Source organism: Dromaius novaehollandiae, chromosome 19, assembly GCF_036370855.1.
Source record: "Dromaius novaehollandiae isolate bDroNov1 chromosome 19, bDroNov1.hap1, whole genome shotgun sequence".
Classification (NCBI taxonomy): Eukaryota; Metazoa; Chordata; class Aves; order Casuariiformes; family Dromaiidae; genus Dromaius; species Dromaius novaehollandiae.
In genome coordinates this window covers 7,951,083-7,969,283 of record NC_088116.1, presented here as the reverse complement: position 1 = coordinate 7,969,283, position 18,201 = coordinate 7,951,083, and the positions used below count along the sequence as shown (strand labels likewise).

Here is an 18,201-nt window from a genome sequence, read left to right as displayed (position 1 = left end):
CGGCCCTCTTCCCCCGGCCGCGGCGGCTCTGCCCGTCCCCGGGGAGATGGATGCGGGCGCTCCCCAGCCGCCCCCGGCCCCCGGGGGGGATCGCACGCCGCGGCACCGCTGCCCGGGGCACTGCGCCCCCCGAGAGCCCCCGCCCTCACCAGTCCGCCCCCGCGGGGCGCCCTGCCCCCCGCCCCGGGCCACCCACCGCCCTGGAGGGTCCCCCGAGGGCGCCGCAGCCACGGCGCCCCCCGCTCCCGTCCCCACGGGGCTCGCTGGCACCCCGGGCACCCCCAGCCCTGCCCACGGCCGGGGGCCCCCAAAGCCCCAGCCCCCCCCGCCCCGCGCCTGGGACACCCCCGGGCCTCAGGACGCCCCCCCGGGGCCTGCCCGCCCCGCGCCTGGGACAGCCGCCGGGGCTGGGACCCCCCCCCGTCCCGGGACCCCCCCCCGGTCCTTGGGGCACCCGCCCCGGCCTGCTCGACCCCTCCCGGGGCCCGGACCCCCCCCGCCCGGTGCCGCCCGTGAGCCAGGCCCGGGCCCGGCCGCGCCTCACCTGGCGCCGCGGCTCCTGCTGCCGCCTCGGCCCCGGCCCCGCCGCCGCCGCGGCCCGGGGCGGCCTCGCCGCCGCCGCCGCCGCCGCCCCGCCCGGCCCCGGCCCCGGCCCCGGCCGCGCTCCCGGCCCCGGCTCGCGGCCCCTCCCGGCGCGGCCCCTCCTGAAGTGCTGGACAGCTCCGCGCCACCGAGCCGCCCCGGCCGCGCCAGCGCGCCGCCGCCGCGCCCCTAGCGCTCCCTGCCGGTCGGAGGGCGCCGCGCAGGGGCAGCGCCGCGCCCCGGGCCCCGAGCACCCCCGGGCCCCCACCTTCCCCGGGCCCAGCACCCCCCATCCCCCCAAACCCCGCATCCCCCCAACCCCCCAGCACCCCCCATCCCCCCAAACCCCACATCCCCCAACCCCCCAGCACCCCCCATCCCCCCAAACCCCACATCCCCCAACCCCCCAGCACCCCCCATCCCCCCAAACCCCGCATCTCCCAACCCCCCAGCACCCCACATCCCCTGATCTCCCCACATCCCCCAACCCCCCAGCACCCCCCATCCCCCCAAACCCCACATCTCCCAACCCCCCAGCACCCCACATCCCCCCAAACCCCACATCTCCCAACCCCCCAGCACCCCACATCCCCCCAAACCCCACATCCCCCAACCCCCCAGCACCCCCCATCCCCCCAAACCCCACATCCCCCAACCCCCCAGCACCCCACATCCCCCCAAACCCCACATCTCCCAACCCCCAGCACCCCACATCCCCTGATCTCCCCACATCCCCCAACCCCCCAGCACCCCCCATCCCCCCAAACCCCGCATCCCCCAACCCCCCAGCACCCCCCATCCCCCCAAACCCCACATCCCCCAACCCCCCAGCACCCCCCATCCCCCCAAACCCCGCATCCCCCAACCCCCCAGCACCCAACATCCCCCCAAACCCCACATCCCCCCAACCCCCCAGCACCCCCCATCCCCCCAAACCCCGCATCCCCCAACCCCCCAGCACCCCACATCCCCCGATCCCCCCAACCCCCCAGCACCCAACATCCCCCCCAAAACCCACACACTCCCCCAGAGCCCCCTGACCATCCCTCAGCCCCCCAGAGCCCCCCTGAGCCCCCTGCCCCCCACATTCCTCCACCCCCCGCAGCCCAGAGCCCCCATCCCAACCCCAGTCACCCCCATCCCTGCCCCTGTACCCCTCTCCCCCCCCCAGCACCCAGGTACCCCCATCCCAGTCTCCCCGGTGCCCTACACCCCCATACCACCCCCCGGTCCCTCACACCCCACATCCATGCCCACCCAAGAGCCCCCCACCCCCCAGCTCATCATACACCCCTCTGCCCCCCCCCGCACCTCCCCAGAGCCCCCATCCCGCCCCAGCACCCCAGAGCCCCCCAGAGCCCCCTGCTCCCCCCATGCATCTCTCTGCCCCCCATCACCACTACCCCACATTGCCCCCCACCAAGCCCCTTCCTGCAGCACCCCCAGTCCCCCCCACACCCAAAAGCCCCCCCCCCGGCACAGCCAGGGCTCCAAACACCCCAAGGCCACCGCAGTGGGGGGGGGGCAGTGGCTTGCTGGGGACCCACGGGGCCCCGGGGTGCCGGGCAGAGGTCGGGACCCCCAGAGCCCACGGGGGGAGCCAGCCCCACGGGCTGCACAGCACCAGCACCCCACATCGCTGCGGCTGCGCCGTAGGAGACCCTGGAGAACCCACGGGGGGGGGGGGGGATTCTCCAGGGTCTCGTAGGCGCCTCCTTCCACCTCCTCCACGCGGTGAAGCCACCGGGTCCTGCCTGCAGAAACCCCGAAGGCACCGTGTAAGGGGGGATCAGGATCCGGCCCGGCCACAGCCCAGCCGGCTGCCGAAGGTGTCCCGAGCGCCGCCAGGGGCACGGCGCGGGACGGGCAGCCCGGCCTCCCGGCAGCCCTGCACTGAGTTTCATCAGGTCTCAGCCGGGAGAGGGGGAGCGGGAGCCGCTCGGCGGAGGACGGCCGGCACCGGCACACGCAGATCCCCGCGAACCTTTTGATCCGTGGATCAAAGCGCCGGCAGCTGGCCCCGTTTCAAGGTGAGGGGAAGAACGACAAACACGAGTGGCGAGAGCTCGTCCCCAGCGCCGCGGAGCGTTTTAACGGAGACATTCGCTCTCGGTTTTCTGTCTTTTAAGGGAGAAGAAGAAAACCCTCGTCCCGCTCCAGAAGCACAGGCAGATGCATTGGCGGCTCCATCGCGCTTCCACCCTGCGGGGCTGCAGAGGCCCCCGCCGGGAGATTGGCCCCCGCCTTGTGCCTCAGTTTCCCCTTCTGCGAAGGGGCCCATGGCGGTGGGGAGCTTCCCACGCAGTGCGGGAGCCGGCGGCCGCCTTCCCGCGGGCCCCCACAGCTGGGTGCAGCTGGGCCCCTCCAAACCCCCACTCCCGGGGGGGCCACCGGTTCCTGGCCGATCGGCCCCGTGCCTCAGTTTCCCCAGGCAGCACCTGACGCGGAAAGCCGCGGCGGAGGATTTGGGGAGGGAATTAGGGGCTGAGGCTCCCGCCGGGGCTCGGCTGCTCCTCGGGGCCAGGACACGTCCCTGCGGGCTCGCGGGGCGAGTGGGCTCCTGCCGCCAGGATTAGACACGCGCTCAGGTTTGGCTTCTGAAGGCCGGAGAGGGAAACTGAGGCACGGCGGCGCCTGCAGCTCGCCAGGCACCATGTCCCCAGTAAGGGGGGGGATTCATGCCACAGGCATCGCGGAGCCGAGGGGGGCTTCTCCACCAGCCGCAGCAGAACAATAGGCCGGAACAATAGGCCGGAACAATAGGAAAGCAAAAAAGACAAAAGGAGCCTGGTGCAGTGGCTAAATAGGGGAAGAGGCTGGTTCTCCACAGCCCCCTCGTGCCGGAGACCCCCGTCTGCCCTCCTGGTGCCCAGCTGCAACACGGGGGTGTCGGGAGCCAAATCCTGCGTTCGGGGAGGCCGCACGTGGCCAGCGCCGGCTGCGGCAAAAGCCCCAGGGTGATGGGGAAAGGCAACGGCCACGGGGGGAGGAAAAGGGGGAAAACGGCCCGAAGAAGCGGCGGGCAGGCAGGGAACTGGAGGGGGAGCGGGCTGCGAGGGCGAAGGATGGCACAAAGAACAAAAGGTGGAGAGAGCCGAAAGAGCCGGGAGAAGGAGCATTAATTGCAGCAAAGCACACAGAGCGAGCGAGCCGCAGCTGAGCGGCAGCGGAAGAAGATCATCACTTGAAAGAAACCGAGGGCTGGGGGAGGAAAAAAACCGCCATAAATAATTAAAGGAGATCAAACAAGGCAGGCGTCAGAGCAGGCCTAATTGCAGGGCTTCACGCCGAGGTTCAGGCTCTCCGCGAGCCTCCTCGCGACGCGCGGCCCGGGGCGCGTGCTGCTGGCGAGGCCGGAGCAATGTCCCGCCGAGCAAAGGCCGGCGCTGCCCTGCGTGGTGCTCGGCAGCCTCGCGTCAGCCCCCCGGGGCCCCCGGGACGGGGGGAGGCAGCGAGGAGGGAGGCGGGGGCACGGCCGGAGGCGGCCGGGGGGCTGAGGGAGCATCCGGAGCTGCAGCAGCATCCGGAGCTGCATCCCTGTGTGGATTTGCTTCCACGTGTTTTTTGGTGGCCCTTTGCACCAGCGCGGAGCTTTTTGCATCCGCCCTGTCCTGCAGGGACCCGCCTCGGCTGGCCGCGGCCCTGCTGCCTTCCCGATTCCTTTGGCACCTCCCGGCTCCTCTGCGGGAAGGGAAAACGAGCAGCAGGTCCCCGGCACACCGGCCCCTTCCAGCCTGAGGAGACCCACCCCGGGTCCTGCATCCCTGGAAGCCAACCCAGACCTTCACCAAACCCCCGTGCGCGGTTTTCTCCGCGCTCGGCTCGCACCGCCTCGTCCGGGACACAGGCCGCCAGCTCCCAGGGCTCCCAGATCCGCAGCCAGTGGCGCCGGGAAAGGGAAGAGCCGTGGCAAGGCTCGGCCTCGGCGTGCGAACCTCTCCTGGCAGGCAGTCACGTCCCAGCCCTGCAGGAGTCCCTGCATATTAATTGCGCCGCGTTGTGCAGCCATCTGCTCCGGCAGCCAGCGAAAGAGCAGTCCCGTCGGTGCCCTTCATTAACAGGTTTCCCTGCAAATGCAAACAACCCCCGCGGCCCCGGCGCCGCACTCCGAACCTGCTCCGAGGCGCCCGGCAGGGCAGCGGGAGCTCGCCGGCACTTCAGTAAATCAAGAGGAGCGAATGCAAAGGTAGCGATTTAACGCTGCCCGTGGCCAAGCGGGGGAGAGGAGGCCTCTGCAAGGCAGGAGCAGCAGCTCCGAGGGTTTCTGATCCTCCTGCACACGTTAACACTCTCCCGCGCTCTCCCCTAGCAATCTGCATTTCCAGAGGAGGAGGGAGCTGACCTGGGAGCCCGCCGTCGAACACCCGGTCCCCTCCGAGTGCCTGGTCTCCGTCCCCTTGGGCCTCTCCCCCACGATGGCCCCAGGCCGAGGATGCTCTGCGCAGAGCCAGCGCCGAGGTTTCGCACCCCTGCAGCTAAGGAGCCCTTGACACCCGGGCGAGCTCCTGCCATGCGCGGTGCCTGCTGCCGCCCCGAGCCTGGTGGATAAAGCACGAGGCACGGGAAAGGGGACAGGGCAGCCAGAGCCCGCCGCGGCTCGCGAGCGGCAGTAAATCAAGGGAGCCGGGCTGAGCACCGGCGACAGCAGGGGAGCGCCGGCTCTGCTGGCCGTGGCGCCGCCGCGAGCCCCCTCCAGCCGCCGGGAAGCCGGCCAGCTCTGGCAAGGCAGAGGCTGCACCCAGATGTCGCCCTGTTATTGTTTCCCCTTCTCCTAAATACCACCGAAATAGCAGCGGTCGTCCCCCGGCTCGGCCGTGGCGGCTGCCTGGGGAAAGCCCTGCCCAAAGCAAGCTGCTGCTGCCATCTCCCGGCTCCTCGAGCCTGCCGGGAGGCACCGGGGGTCCGGCTCAGTGGCGGCAGGTCCCCAGACCCGCGCTGGGTTTCGTCTCCCTACAGACTCAGGTACTGCATGAGAATTATTCCCACAGAGGTACCCCAAAAGCCCTCCTGCTGCACCTGCCACCACGGGCCAGGGCTCTGTCGGAGACCGCGGGCCCAATTCTGGCTGGCTTCACACATGGATGGATGCAGGTCCCCCTCCCCTCAAAGTACAGGGCAATTAAACAAATGAGCATGCTGGTGCTCCAGAAAGAGAACAGCTTTCCCAGAAATAATCGTGGAGTTGGGACACCGCGCTGCCAGCCTGCACGCGGCTCCTGTGGTCATCCAACTTGAAGCCACCCCGGGGCCAAGGCTGATCTCTGTGACACAGCCTAGCCAGAAGGTTTGCCGTTTGCTTTTCTTCTCTTTTTATCCTCTCTCATACTTCATCATGTTGCCCCAGCTGCGTGGAAGTGGCAGGTGGGATCAAGTGACCTGACATCTGGCCATCTGGAATATCTTTATTTATTACTCTTAATATGCATCTCCTATGAATCTTAACATCTGCGCTGCAGAGCGGAGCGGAGCTGAGCTGCCTGAAAAGGAGGCATCTTCATTTGCATAAAAGATGTTGCAGTGGAAAGCGTCAGATGGTTAAAGACCATCTAGACAAAAATTGCTTAGCAGAAATGGGCACACAGCCTGGCCTTTGCTGCTCCTTAAATCTGTGCGGTTCGGTCACTCCAGATACAACAAACTAGGGGTACACTTATCCTCACAGCTCTGAAGCCCAGGAAGTTTCTCTGCCTCTGTTTCCCCCCTCTCAAGTGAAGACATGGGGCCACCAAACAGTTCAGATGTTTTCACTGAAAACAGCTTCTCATGCAAACCTTGGACTTCCCACCCTGCTGCGTATGTGGATAAAGCACCTTCCTTCTACAAAAAGCCTGAATTCTTCCGCATGCAATGCGTCTGGATTCGATGGATGTTCCTGTTTTCCTCTAGGAGCCGGGCTCTGCAGCAGGCTGAGGAGAAGGAGGTGACAGGCGCTGTTACGGGAAGGGACGCAGCTGGTAAGATAAACCCAGCTTTCCCACATGTCAGCTCCCACAAGGCAGCACGCTGTGTGCTAGGAGGATATTTTGGTTCACATCAGAACTGGTCTATTCTCCTGTGATGGGAGTGTTACACCAGGTCCTGACATTCGTTAGATCAGAAGACGGAGCAGACGGGACGCGAGCAGGATGGAAGCAGGAGAGCCGAGCTGCGCAGCTTGGTGCCTCCGCTCAGACCTGGCCGCAGCAGCCCTGCTGCTCGCCTCCGCGGGTGGCAAGAAGTGACGGCTGCCGGCATTAGCGCCGGTGCCGTGACTCAGCGAGGCGGCTATGCCGCAGTACTGAACAGGACATAGGATGAAGGTCATGTATCTCATTAGAGATTAACACCAGCAAATAACTTCCAGGGCAAAGTGTCCGCTTAATTCGGTACACTCAATTAATTCCCATTTCTCCCATCACTGAGGAGAGCTGCTGCCAGATTCCTTTCCTCCTCTAGGGAATCTGTTTCTCGAGGGAGCAACAGCTAAGTGCAAATTCCCCATGCAAGACTCGCTTGCTGTCCGGGATAAAGACCAGGTGGAGCAGGGACGCGAACCCCGTACTTCCCCGTGACAATGAAGGCAAGCGAGGGAAGAGACTGGAGTTTGGAAGGAAGGGAAGGGGTGGGATGATCCCACACTTACCTACGCAAACTGTCATCAGTCCTCATAGCAATCAAGTTGTCCGCTGCAGTGATGTTGGGCCAGGTGGACGGCGTGTTTGGCCAAGCAGAGGACATCTACACAAGCTCATTTCTCACCTTCCGCCAACACCCTCCTCCTGGCCTCTTTCTCTGCTGCAGAAAGCCTTAAGAAGGGTGTCTCATTTCAGCAAAAGGAGAGCTGACTTCCAGCCAGAAGGAATGGCTGCAACTCTGTTCCAAGCATGAGGCATGGGATTTGAACACAAACAGGGAAAATTATCTTATCATGAAGGAGATCTGAAGGAGATCCTGAAGAATCTGCCAGTCAGCAGGTCCTGGGAAGCAATCCTCTTCCCTTCTGCCTCAACTCCACGTACTCGTACTGTCCCCAAGTCCTACTGTAATAAGCAAAGCAGCTCACTGCTTGTTCCTGCAATTGCCCCACATTCTGCTGGATTTGGACTGCTGACATGAGGAAAGGATGGAATAATAAAATAACCTAAGCCATGTTATGAACCTCGAATAAAAAAAAAAACACAACAACAAAAAAAAAAAACCCTTGGAAATCTGCTCTGTTTAAAATAGCAAGACTAGAACAAGTATGTATTACTTCCCTCCTGGTTATGAGATAAGGCAGCCCAGGATTTGTTAGAAGGCCATGTCAGCAGCTCCCCTTAGACCAGCTGGGTACCAGGGGACACAGGCTGAGGGGGCTGCCCTCCCTACAGACCACTAGCTCCAGCTGATGGATAATCATCCTGGTTTTAAATAATCCATGTTGCCTATTTCTGGATACAAAACTGCTGACAGGCCTGCAAGGACCCCTACCATCCAGCAACTTGCTTTATCATGGAGTCTGCCATGCGCTTTCCATTTATCCTTGTTTGGAACACAATGTTAATATTGCATTTACTAGGCCTGGATGGCCATTCCCTCCCTAAAGTCCTTCAGTTGCCATATACCCCCCACCCCTGAACTTTGATTCATTTTTCCATGATTATTAATGCCATCTAACAACTACTTTGTCCCAAGCCTGCTGAGTAATATGCTGACACTTCCATTTCATTACTATTTCTATGAAACAAAGCTTTGATACACTGAATTTCTGCAGATACATGAGTGACAAGAACTGCTTGCTGGCATCTCTCTCTCTACACACTCTAGAGGGCAACGGAAGAGCCAAACATTTTATTCTCGGTGCATATTCAACAGCATGACAGTTGTGTGATCAAAGAGTTCAGAATGATAAACTAGATCAACAAGCCATATTTCAACTGTAAACACCTTCAAAAATTCATATAAGTTAGAACACTAATAAAAAAATAAAAGAGCAAGAGACCAACCAGTATCTATTATCTCTGTCTCTTCCTTAAGAAGAGCTTCTACACCAGGCTCTCTTGCTCAAACTAATGCTCCCCTTAACTCAACCAGAGATGCTGAGCTTTGTCATTTCCCTCACCTAAGCAAAATACAGCCTTTATTAGAATTCAGCTTAGAATTCAACCTACATGGATTAGAGCAATTCAAAGCAGTAGGGTAAGCAGCCCACAGAGGAAGAGTGAATTAATAGCTTCCTTCATTAAAGTTTACCTTGAAAGAAGTCAGCAACTGAGCTTGTCATCACCATTTTCTTGCAGACATTTATTTTTATATTCACAAGAGGATGAATGTAACCAAAGTCTATCTAGATGCTAAATCAAGGCTTTTGTTCATAAGTAGAAAGAAGTCACTCTTATCATTTTATTACTTCCTTACAGCAGGACTGACACTTCAACCGCTGTGCTCTTTTCTTAATTCTTTCAAGTCAAATTACATAAGAGATTAAGGCAAAACAACCTAACAAACAGAGGCAGTGCCACCTCCTGATAAACCACTTCTTGGATCACTTGACTGGAAGAGTTTTCCTCTCACAAGCCTCTTCACCCCATCTTGATCTTATTTGATCACATCTGGTTTCTTGGCTGCTGTGTTAACAAGTAGCCCAAGCAGACACAAAAGGCAGCACAGCTCCATGCACACAGGAATTGTGGAATAACTGAGCACCCAGGTAGGCAAGGCCACCTGGATATTATCCATTTCAAAATACAGACTGGATGGGCAACAGCTGTTACTACTGCAGTGTAGTGGTGGTGTTGCCTACTTTCACTCATGAGTTAGCTTTTTGGAGAGAAGCTGCTTAAAGAGGTATGAAATGCCAACCTCTACTTAAAAGGCAGATTATTTTGCAACTTTTACAAACCAGTGAAAATAAGAAAGGAGATCTGAAATCAGCACAATGACTGATTCGAGTGAATTTCTTAAGCTGGAGGAGCCCCTCTTGATCCTCGTCTCTGTTCAGAGAGCAGTGCTTACCTTTTAAGACCTCATGATTTGGGGAAGAAATGCATTATTATTTAAAACACCAAATATAACTTCAGGCTTCCTTAGTCCTGAAATGCCCATCACTGTCAGTCTGTACTATTACATTCCCTTCTGCAAAGGAATGACCTGGGATAATTCTTATTTACAAGATCTAATAACTGGGTCACCCATTTTAAGAGGCTGGTATCTCATTACTATTGGAACTCATAACCCTTCAGACACCTGCAGCTTCCACCTTCGAACACAAGCACATTAGGACAATTCTAGTTAATACACTGAAAAAAATGAGGCTGTTTTATTGATGATTAGAATCTGCGTTGGCGACAATCATTGAACTAATACAGACAGACTTCAATCAAAGCACGAGCTTTGAATCGGAAGTCGTAAAGTGACATGATGCCTTAATAAATTAAGGAAGTTGCAATTCCTCTCCATCATCAACTCCTCACTTGAAGTTCTTTGCAAATTCCTCTCCCTTCTTAATAGAAGCCTTCAGCTCAGACATGGCCTCAGCAATCATCTTCTCTTCAAAGGGGGAGATCTTGCCAATACCTAGGTTCTTCTCAATTCCATTTTTCTGAGGGAAAAATGATTTAAGAATTAACCATTCACTTAATTACCTAGAAAACTTAACAGCTCCAACTACTTATTATCCATCTAAGATGGAGACCCAACCTAGGACCTCTCCTGCCTGTACAGCATGCCAGCCCTGTGCTTCCTTGCAAGGCTCTGAAGCATCTTGCTATCTACAGCAATTTTTACAGCCTTCATAAACTTCTCATTCACTGTTCACCCTGTGGTATGAAGCCTGCAGCTAGTGCTTTCAGAAAAGATGGATACCAACCGCTCCATCGTGCCTTATCCTGTCTTCGGTACCGCAGTCCTGCATGGGAATTCTCTCCTACTGCGCAAGCCCTTCATCTGCCACTGGCTCGCAATCTGAAACTGCTTCAGAGCTGCACTCCCAGGTTTTCCAGATCTTATGCCTACATCCAAAACCCTTCCCCCTTAACACCCCTCCACTTCCACTCCTTTATTAGTTAGCACCTATAGACAACATACAGCGCTTACCATCCCAGCTGACTTGCCAGGGCTGCAGATTCTTTGGTTTTTGCCCCACCCACAGGTCAGTGGAGCTCCAGAAAGCAATCTACTAATCCATGCTGTAATTTTCACACACGCCTCAATTTGTGAGGGATTTGCTTGTAGCAGATCAAGTTGAGGCAATCACATTGCTGTTTCTGGCTAATTATCTGAGCGCCCTTCATAAATGGGCGTCAATGTGACCTCTTAAGGCAAGTTTGAAACTCTGGTTACTCACTGAGCTGCAGTCTCAGGGCAGATAAAGGCAGCAGCAGCATTACAGTGAAGCAGCAGGTTTATGCCTGCTAAGTACAATATCAAAATATTCAAGAACTCCTAAATGTATGCTCAACTGTCAGTTTTAGTGAATCTTAGCATTAGACAAAGTTGAAATCACTAAACGGAAGTGCAGAGTTAAAAACAGAAGACTAAATCACTAACTGCTCTTTATAAGACCCATCATTTAAAATACGTACTCCAAGTAGCAGAGGTGTAGAGAAGTATGGGCTCTCTGTCTCTTCTGATCGAACAAAGGAACATTCAATAACCCCCTCCTTTCCATTCATTGCATCCACCAGGGAGAATACAAATCGAGCACCAGCATAGGCCATAGACAAGGTGGCAGATCCTGTAAAAGTTGAATCATTTTTAGCACAGATCACCTTTAAATCTATTTCTTTAGTATGAAAAGGCTTCTACATTGCTATATTTACAGAGCTGCAGTGCCATTTACTTCAAACTCACAGCCACTTTGATAAATCACTGCAAAGTAATGTTTACTACCAGCAATTTTTCTTTCTACCTCTTCACCCCCCTCCCCCCCCAGTATGCATACACACTGTATAGACAAGGACAAAGACAGTATTCATCATACGTGAAATCCTCCTCTTGTCATTCCTCATACCTGCCTCATATTTGCAAAGACAATTGGAGTTGTGCTTCCATCATCTGTAATTACATGCAATCCCTGGGCACAGTCTGGGTACTGGCAATAGAAGACCGTAAGCCTCAATCTTATCACTAAGCAGTAAGTTTTGGTCATCTGCACACTGGGTAGTTGACCAGATTTAAAGGAGACACAGCTTAATTTGATAGAGAGGAGGATTTTTTAAAGCGGAACATTCTGTGAGATCAGTTAATGTTTGGTCTTACCTACAAACTGAGCTGCTTCTACTACCACTGTTCGGGCAGTTACTGACATGGCAAAGCAGCTAGATTTGTAACCAGCAGCTCATAGCTCTGAATCACCGTTTAAGGCAAGAATAAACTGAGGGGTACTGCCTCCATTTAGTTGGTCAACAAGGAATTATGGAAAAGCCGTAGCCAAAAACCGACCTGCTCCTGCTTTAGCTTTGACAACTTCAGTGCCAGCTTCCTGAATTCTCCCCGTAAGCTTTTCCAGCTGATCCTGAGGAAAATCCACTTTTGGTGTGCACTAAAATGGAAGAAAACGTTACTATCAAATACCAGGACTCCTCTAGATTCAGCATAAGGCCACCCACATGGTGCTTTTTGTACAGCTGCTGTTGTTACAGGCAGTTTTTACTAGGAAAATCAGTTACCCCAGCTGACAGATTGGGGGACAGACTGACCAGCTATGGAAGTTCACCAAAGCTTCTGGTTACTGTATGAATTATAACAGTAACCTCATCATGCCTAGTTTGCTCAAGAACAATCCACAGCTTGACAACAAAGCCAGGGCTTGCCAAGATTACTTCCTACCTTGTAGTCCTTTGCACTAGACAGCTGTCCTCTAAGCATGTAACAGGCCTTAGGAATTTCAGAAAGCCACCTACTAAATATTTGGGTCACTGTGGCATTATGAAAGTCAAGAGCTTTATGAAGGATCCAGTCTGCAAGCAGTATTTAGAAAGTTACTGAACCTTCACATACAGCTATACAAGTATGTTATGAGCAGCTGTCGTTGTCCCATTGGCTATGCTAATGCAAGCAGCCTCTCAGGATTCAGCCGCACCAAAGTCCTTGCTCTTCTTCCCTACGAGTATGTCCTGTGAAGGATACTTCGTTCCTGCTCAGAACAAAGCTTTTTCCCTTTCCCAGCAGACTGCTCCTTAGCATCTCTTTGTGCTGTACATATTCCAGCCATCTCCTCATGAAGCTACAGCCTACGCTAGAACTGCATTTTATTCTTCCAAAAGCTTCTAGATTAGTCCAGCATACTTTCCCTTCACACGTCTATCAGTCATAACTGAAACAGGCCTCCCCACATGACCTGAGCTTTGCCTCCTCATCGCAATTCTGAGTGTTGAAGCAGTGTTTCCAGTCCTCCAAGGCAAAGGCAGTTTCATTTTCCCACTGAAGCAAGGCATTCATATCACTCAACAGTCATCACAAAAAACCCACACATGCACACACAAAAATGCAGCACCAACGTATCTTGGCACCCATGCTACTCATCAGCTCTTATCCCAAAACTCCTTAGGGGAGAAAGACAAGCTATTTAAACTACCCAGAAGAGTTCAGATTTAGCTCACAAGCATTCAAAATCTTGCACTTCATCTCAGAGGAAAAGCATCCACACTAAAGCAGGGATGATTGTCTCTGCTGTACCTTGGGAGGCTATGCGCCATGACCAAAGCTCTTCACATCAACTCTTATATATTGATGAGGATTATCATATAGTGCAATACCACACACAGTAGTTACTGTGACCTACCTGAGAGATCAGAGGGATGATAGTCTTCCCTGCATGGCCACCAATAACCGGAACACTTACGCGAGCTGGATCTAGACCCTGAAGAAAACATGAAACTTCAGCTTCTGAAGCATATGGATAAGAAAAAGCCACTGTGCTTCATTCTTTGCCCTTGGTATTTGGACACAGCTATAATTCAACGCTACACAGGGCAGAATTTTCACAGGTGGTCAAACTCCAGGGACAAAGCTAAATCTACACAGCTGAACTTCATGTTACTCTGATGACTTTATATAATTATGGAAAAGTATTAATGCAAGTTGAGAAAAACAGCAGCAAAACTACATACTCGACCAGGGCTATTAAGAGCAGTCAAGCTATTACACCTCCTAGTACTATGCAGAATATTTTATAACGGACAGCAGACACTTTGCTTGCAGAGACGCACTACAGTTCAACCTTCTCTGGTTGCACCAGCAGAGCTGAAAACGCCAAGAGAATTAAGGCAAACGTGTAGCTCATTCAGAGGACAGCTATGAAAAGGAAAGGTCAAAGTGTCTTGAAGAGCATTTTGCAAGATAGAAACCCTATCCCCAGGTTCATCTAAAGAACAGAAAATGGGAAGGGTTACCTTCACCTCTAGCTCTGGAAAGATCTGAGCTACTCCAGCTCTGTCCGGTGATTTAAAAAGCATTTTTGATAGATTTGATGACAGAAGCACGCAGCATCCCTCCTTCAGCATCTGTTATTATGACCTACCTTTAGCTCAGCCACAAAAGTGTTTGCTCTGACAATGTCCAGTGTTGTAACACCAAAGATTCTATTGGGATTATACACGCCATGCTTCTTGAAGATTTCTGAAGTTATTGGGATGGTTGAATTTACCTACAAGCAAGAGTAAGGAAGCACACATCAAAAACAGTACAATAACGAAGCCAACGTGTAAACTGCACAGGCTAGTAAACAACCCAAAGTAAACTTCAAGCTTGGTAACCAATTATTTCAATCTCTAAATTGAAGAGCAATTTAGAGCCAGGCTGGAATAAGTCTTCCATTTTAAATAACCATCAAGACAATACCTTGTCCATTCACATTATAAAGGCCCCTCCCCTAATGAGCTAAAGCTTCTATTCCCGCTAATACACCAGTACGTATTATAACCACAGTCATCTAGATGTTGATGATATCAAGCATTTTTATACCCAAGTTCAATCTAACTTCAGTATGGCCCAAGGCAAACTGGTAATTAGAACCAGGCTTTTACGTTTTTTTTTTTTTTTTTTTTTTTTTTTGCAAATACTCTATAGATCTTGAAGATCATAGTCAAGAAAATACTACTGAATAACACAACAGGAACTCACAGGTTACTCTAGTACTCCCCGGCTGGGTTTTCTTCTCTACACATTCAAGGTCTCCAGAACATGCTTACCGGGTTAGAGATAATACAGATCATGGCTTCTGGACAGTGCTTTGCACAGGCAGATGTCAGATTAGCAACAATGCTAGCATTGGTGTTGAACAGGTCATCACGGGTCATACCTAAAACATATTCAATTCAATATTTTATTAAGCTGCCCATAGTCCATTTGTTAGTGGGCAAGTGACTCAACCAAAAACCAATACTCTACTCTGGATGGGGATACAACAATTTTGGCTTCTGGTTTACTACATCCAGAAAACTCTCCAGCTGCAGTAATGGGGTAGCTCTTCTAGCTAATAAAAGACTACTGCCTTTTTAGATAGATCAGTCCTTTTCAGGAGTGACCACTACAGCCTCTCTGAAATGTCTTTGCATCTCACCCTTGCACAGAAACTGCAGAAATCAAAGTTGATCTCCATTTTACAAGTGATCATTTAAGACAGAAGTTAACTGCGGTGCCCGATACCACAGATTCTACGTCACTAGCAGATCACTTATATCCAAGTTAACATCAAGAATGTCTCTGTCCATAAGGCACCAGACACAGCCCTATTTAAACAACAGTGCCGCAGGGATACACTTCATCAAAGCCCTGGAAGTTTTAACAAGGAGAACATACCTGGTTTTCTAGGGACTCCTGCAGGAATAACTACAACATCGCAGCCCTTCAAACTTTCTGGCAACTGCTCAGGTCCCAGAAAGCCTGGAATGGAAGACATTTAGGCATTATGATTGTCAGTTATTAAATAAATCTGACAGTTGAAAATCAAAATTACAGTTAAAAGCACCCAATTCCTTTTTTCTTTTAGCCTTCTGACTTACGCTCAAAAGCAAAGCAACAAGATTAGAGATGGACCCTAACTTACGTTTTGCCATTATTTGTTTCAAAACTTGCAGAACAAGAGTGGTGGGAACCTCACATTTATCTTTTTTGAGAATACTTGATCCCTCCTGTTACATACACTTACTTTCTTAAGACCCTGATTTAGCACTATATATCCAGTACCACAGAAGAAGCAGACAGGCAGGCACATTCAAATAAAATTTCTCCTTTAAGGAATCTTCAAATCAAATGAAGATCAGAAGATTAAGTTTTCTTTGATTTCATCAGAATTCTTAACTAACCCAGAGAAGAAGCACGTACAATTCATTCAGGAAAACTCCCCCCACCTCCCCGAGAGCGTTAAGTCCATTTGTAGTCGCACTTTTAAGTTTAAAATTTTAAATTCAAGTTATTAATTGCTCTTCAGTGGTGCAACCATATCTCCATACTCATTGATCTAATCAACTAAGCCCTAGTTAGTCACACACTGCTTGAGAAAAAGCTACTTAAATTGACACGAGGTTTCAGGATCATGTGAGGATTTCCCTTCATAAGCAGCACAGCAACAGGCATCTCCAAGGGTCATATCTACCAACAAAACAACTTCACTCAAGAGCGCTACAAACAGAGATCGCGTGCAACGGCTCACAGTACCTTTGACGTGTGCTCTTGTCTCAATATGGCTGAGGTCAGCTGCAACACCTGGAGTGTGAGCAATATCATAGAGGTTGAGCCTGCTCACCAGCGGGCTGTTCTTCAGGAGAAGGGAGAGAGGCTGGCCAATCCCTCCGGAGGCCCCAAGCACTGCTACCTTAGCATTGTTCTGAGGGAAAAATAAGACAAACATATTCAAAACGTGTTTTGGTAGTTACTATTCAAGTGACCTTGAGAATTTCAACATGCTTTCTTTACCTTTAGTTCTATTTCTCAATTTCTTTATCAAGCAGTACGCAAACTAGATTGCCATTTAAGCAGTATAAAGCTACCTCCATGATTGCCTCCCACAGATCTTTGAGATTTATTGTGATTTTTTTTTAAACCATCTGAACCTCAAAAGGGAAGCAAAGCAAGACAAAGCACTCAAAAGGATCATCTTCCTTCAGATGGAAATTGCTGCTTGAGGCTAGTACGTGCCACCCCGCGGACCTAGGTCTGATTTAGGGCAACATGTATTTTGCACTTTTTCTAGTTGCAGTTGCGGTATCAAAAAGCATGCCATCCCATTTGGACAACTGTCCCCTTTGGATAACTTATGGACTACTGAAAAATAAAATAAACATTGCACATATACGAAGAAAATGTACATGCCTGAAAGAGATTCAAAATAGCACTCACAGCTGCCTCAAGAGTGACCCTTGAGAGCATTAAGTGCCAAGAAGCACGTAAAATCAACTCTGTTGTGTTCCACTGATGAGCCAATTTCACTCTAATGTGCCCTCTGGAAGAAAGTTATATCTCTTGAAAACTTCTATACTTATGCTTGGAGAAAAAGTCCTGTCAAATGAGAGCAAAGTCACACTAAAAGGCTAGAACAGCCTTAAAACGCAACGCTCTGCCAAAGCAATGTAGAACCAGAGGCTACTGTAGACATGTGAGGTGATAATACAATTACCGCTGATAAGGACATTTTTAATCACACTGTCTTACCAGATAAAGCCATATTTGCTCCAAGTCTCTACATGAACTGCTTAATTATCGTGCTATGACAGGAAATAAAATAGTTTACCCAGAAGCTAGATCAACTTAACCTTAGTTCAGCTCCCTTGCTACTGCAATAAGTGTAATTTAGCATAAATACTTTCCAAGGGAGAGCAAAGTCTATCACTGGTGATTGCTGTGCCCCACTAGGAATAGCCAGTGGGCTTAACAAGCAATTCATTGTATTTATGACTGAGTTGACACCACGAGCTCAAAATCTCACTGTTAACGAGTATAATTCCAATCAAAGTAACCACACGATCCTTGGTCGTAAAGCTTACCTTTACAGCTATGACAATTATTCTATCAACTGCCATTAGCAAACTATTTAGTTTAGAAGAGGCCAAGGGCAGCAGTCTTTTTCCTGCATCATAAGGCCAGCACTCAGGCGTAACGGATTTCAGCATGTCAAGGATTACCGTTAAACCCGCAAACCGCCAGCGCTAGCTCCCAACGCCATCTGAAAGCGGCGCCGGCCTTCGGGAGAGGCGCGGAGCGGGACGCAGCCCACGGATCACCCGCGACCCGCCACCGCCGCCCCCACGACGGCCGCGGCCGGGTCACGCCCGCCCCGCAGGAGGGCGCGGGGTCACCCCGGCGCCCCGAGGCCTGAGAGAGCCGGCGGCTCCGCCCGGCACCGCTGCGCTCCCGCTCCACCGCGCTGCCCGGAGCGGCGGGGCCCGGCGGCCACGGTCACCTCGCGGCGGGCGCCGCCGCAGCCCCGGCCCCGCACGGCGGAGAGCCGGCCCCGAGCGGAAGGGGCGCGGGGGCAGCCGGGCCCGGCGCCTACCTGGGCGGTGGTGGCGAGGCCGCGGCCGAGGGCGGCGGCAGCAGCGGGACGGGCGAGGCGGGAGAACATGGCGCGGCGGCTCCGGTGACTCCAACGACCTCCGAGCAACAGCGCCTGCGCGAGCCCCTCCGCGCACCTCTCGCGAGACCTGAGCCCGCGCTCCGCCC

At 53.0% G+C, this 18,201-nt stretch overlaps 1 protein-coding gene across 1 annotated transcript; it reads right to left on the bottom strand.

Annotated features, from left to right (window-relative positions):
- Positions 1-9,831: 9,831 nt before the first annotated feature.
- On the bottom strand, positions 9,832-18,192 carry MDH2 (malate dehydrogenase 2). Its single transcript, XM_064523377.1, has 9 exons — positions 18,035-18,192; positions 16,201-16,369; positions 15,343-15,426; positions 14,733-14,842; positions 14,063-14,188; positions 13,325-13,402; positions 11,983-12,082; positions 11,124-11,275; positions 9,832-10,141 (listed from the first exon to the last, which is right to left on the bottom strand). Exons 1-9 carry the CDS (start codon positions 18,101-18,103, stop codon positions 10,010-10,012), a joined length of 1,020 nt encoding a protein of 339 aa, XP_064379447.1. The 5' UTR covers positions 18,104-18,192; the 3' UTR covers positions 9,832-10,009.
- Between the last annotated feature and the right edge of the window lie 9 nt (positions 18,193-18,201).

Bases quoted from the DNA above. Each gene is read 5' to 3' on its own strand.
- MDH2 (XM_064523377.1), bottom strand. From the start codon at position 18,103: ATGTTCTCCCGCCTCGCCCGTCCCGCTGCTGCCGCCGCCCTCGGCCGC. The intron at 13,403-14,062 runs GTAGGTCATAAT...TGTTTTCTTCAG, and splicing joins CTTTTGTGGCTGAGCTAAAG to GGTCTAGATCCAGCTCGCGT. The intron at 12,083-13,324 runs GTAGGTCACAGT...CTTCCATTTTAG, and splicing joins TCATCCCTCTGATCTCTCAG to TGCACACCAAAAGTGGATTT.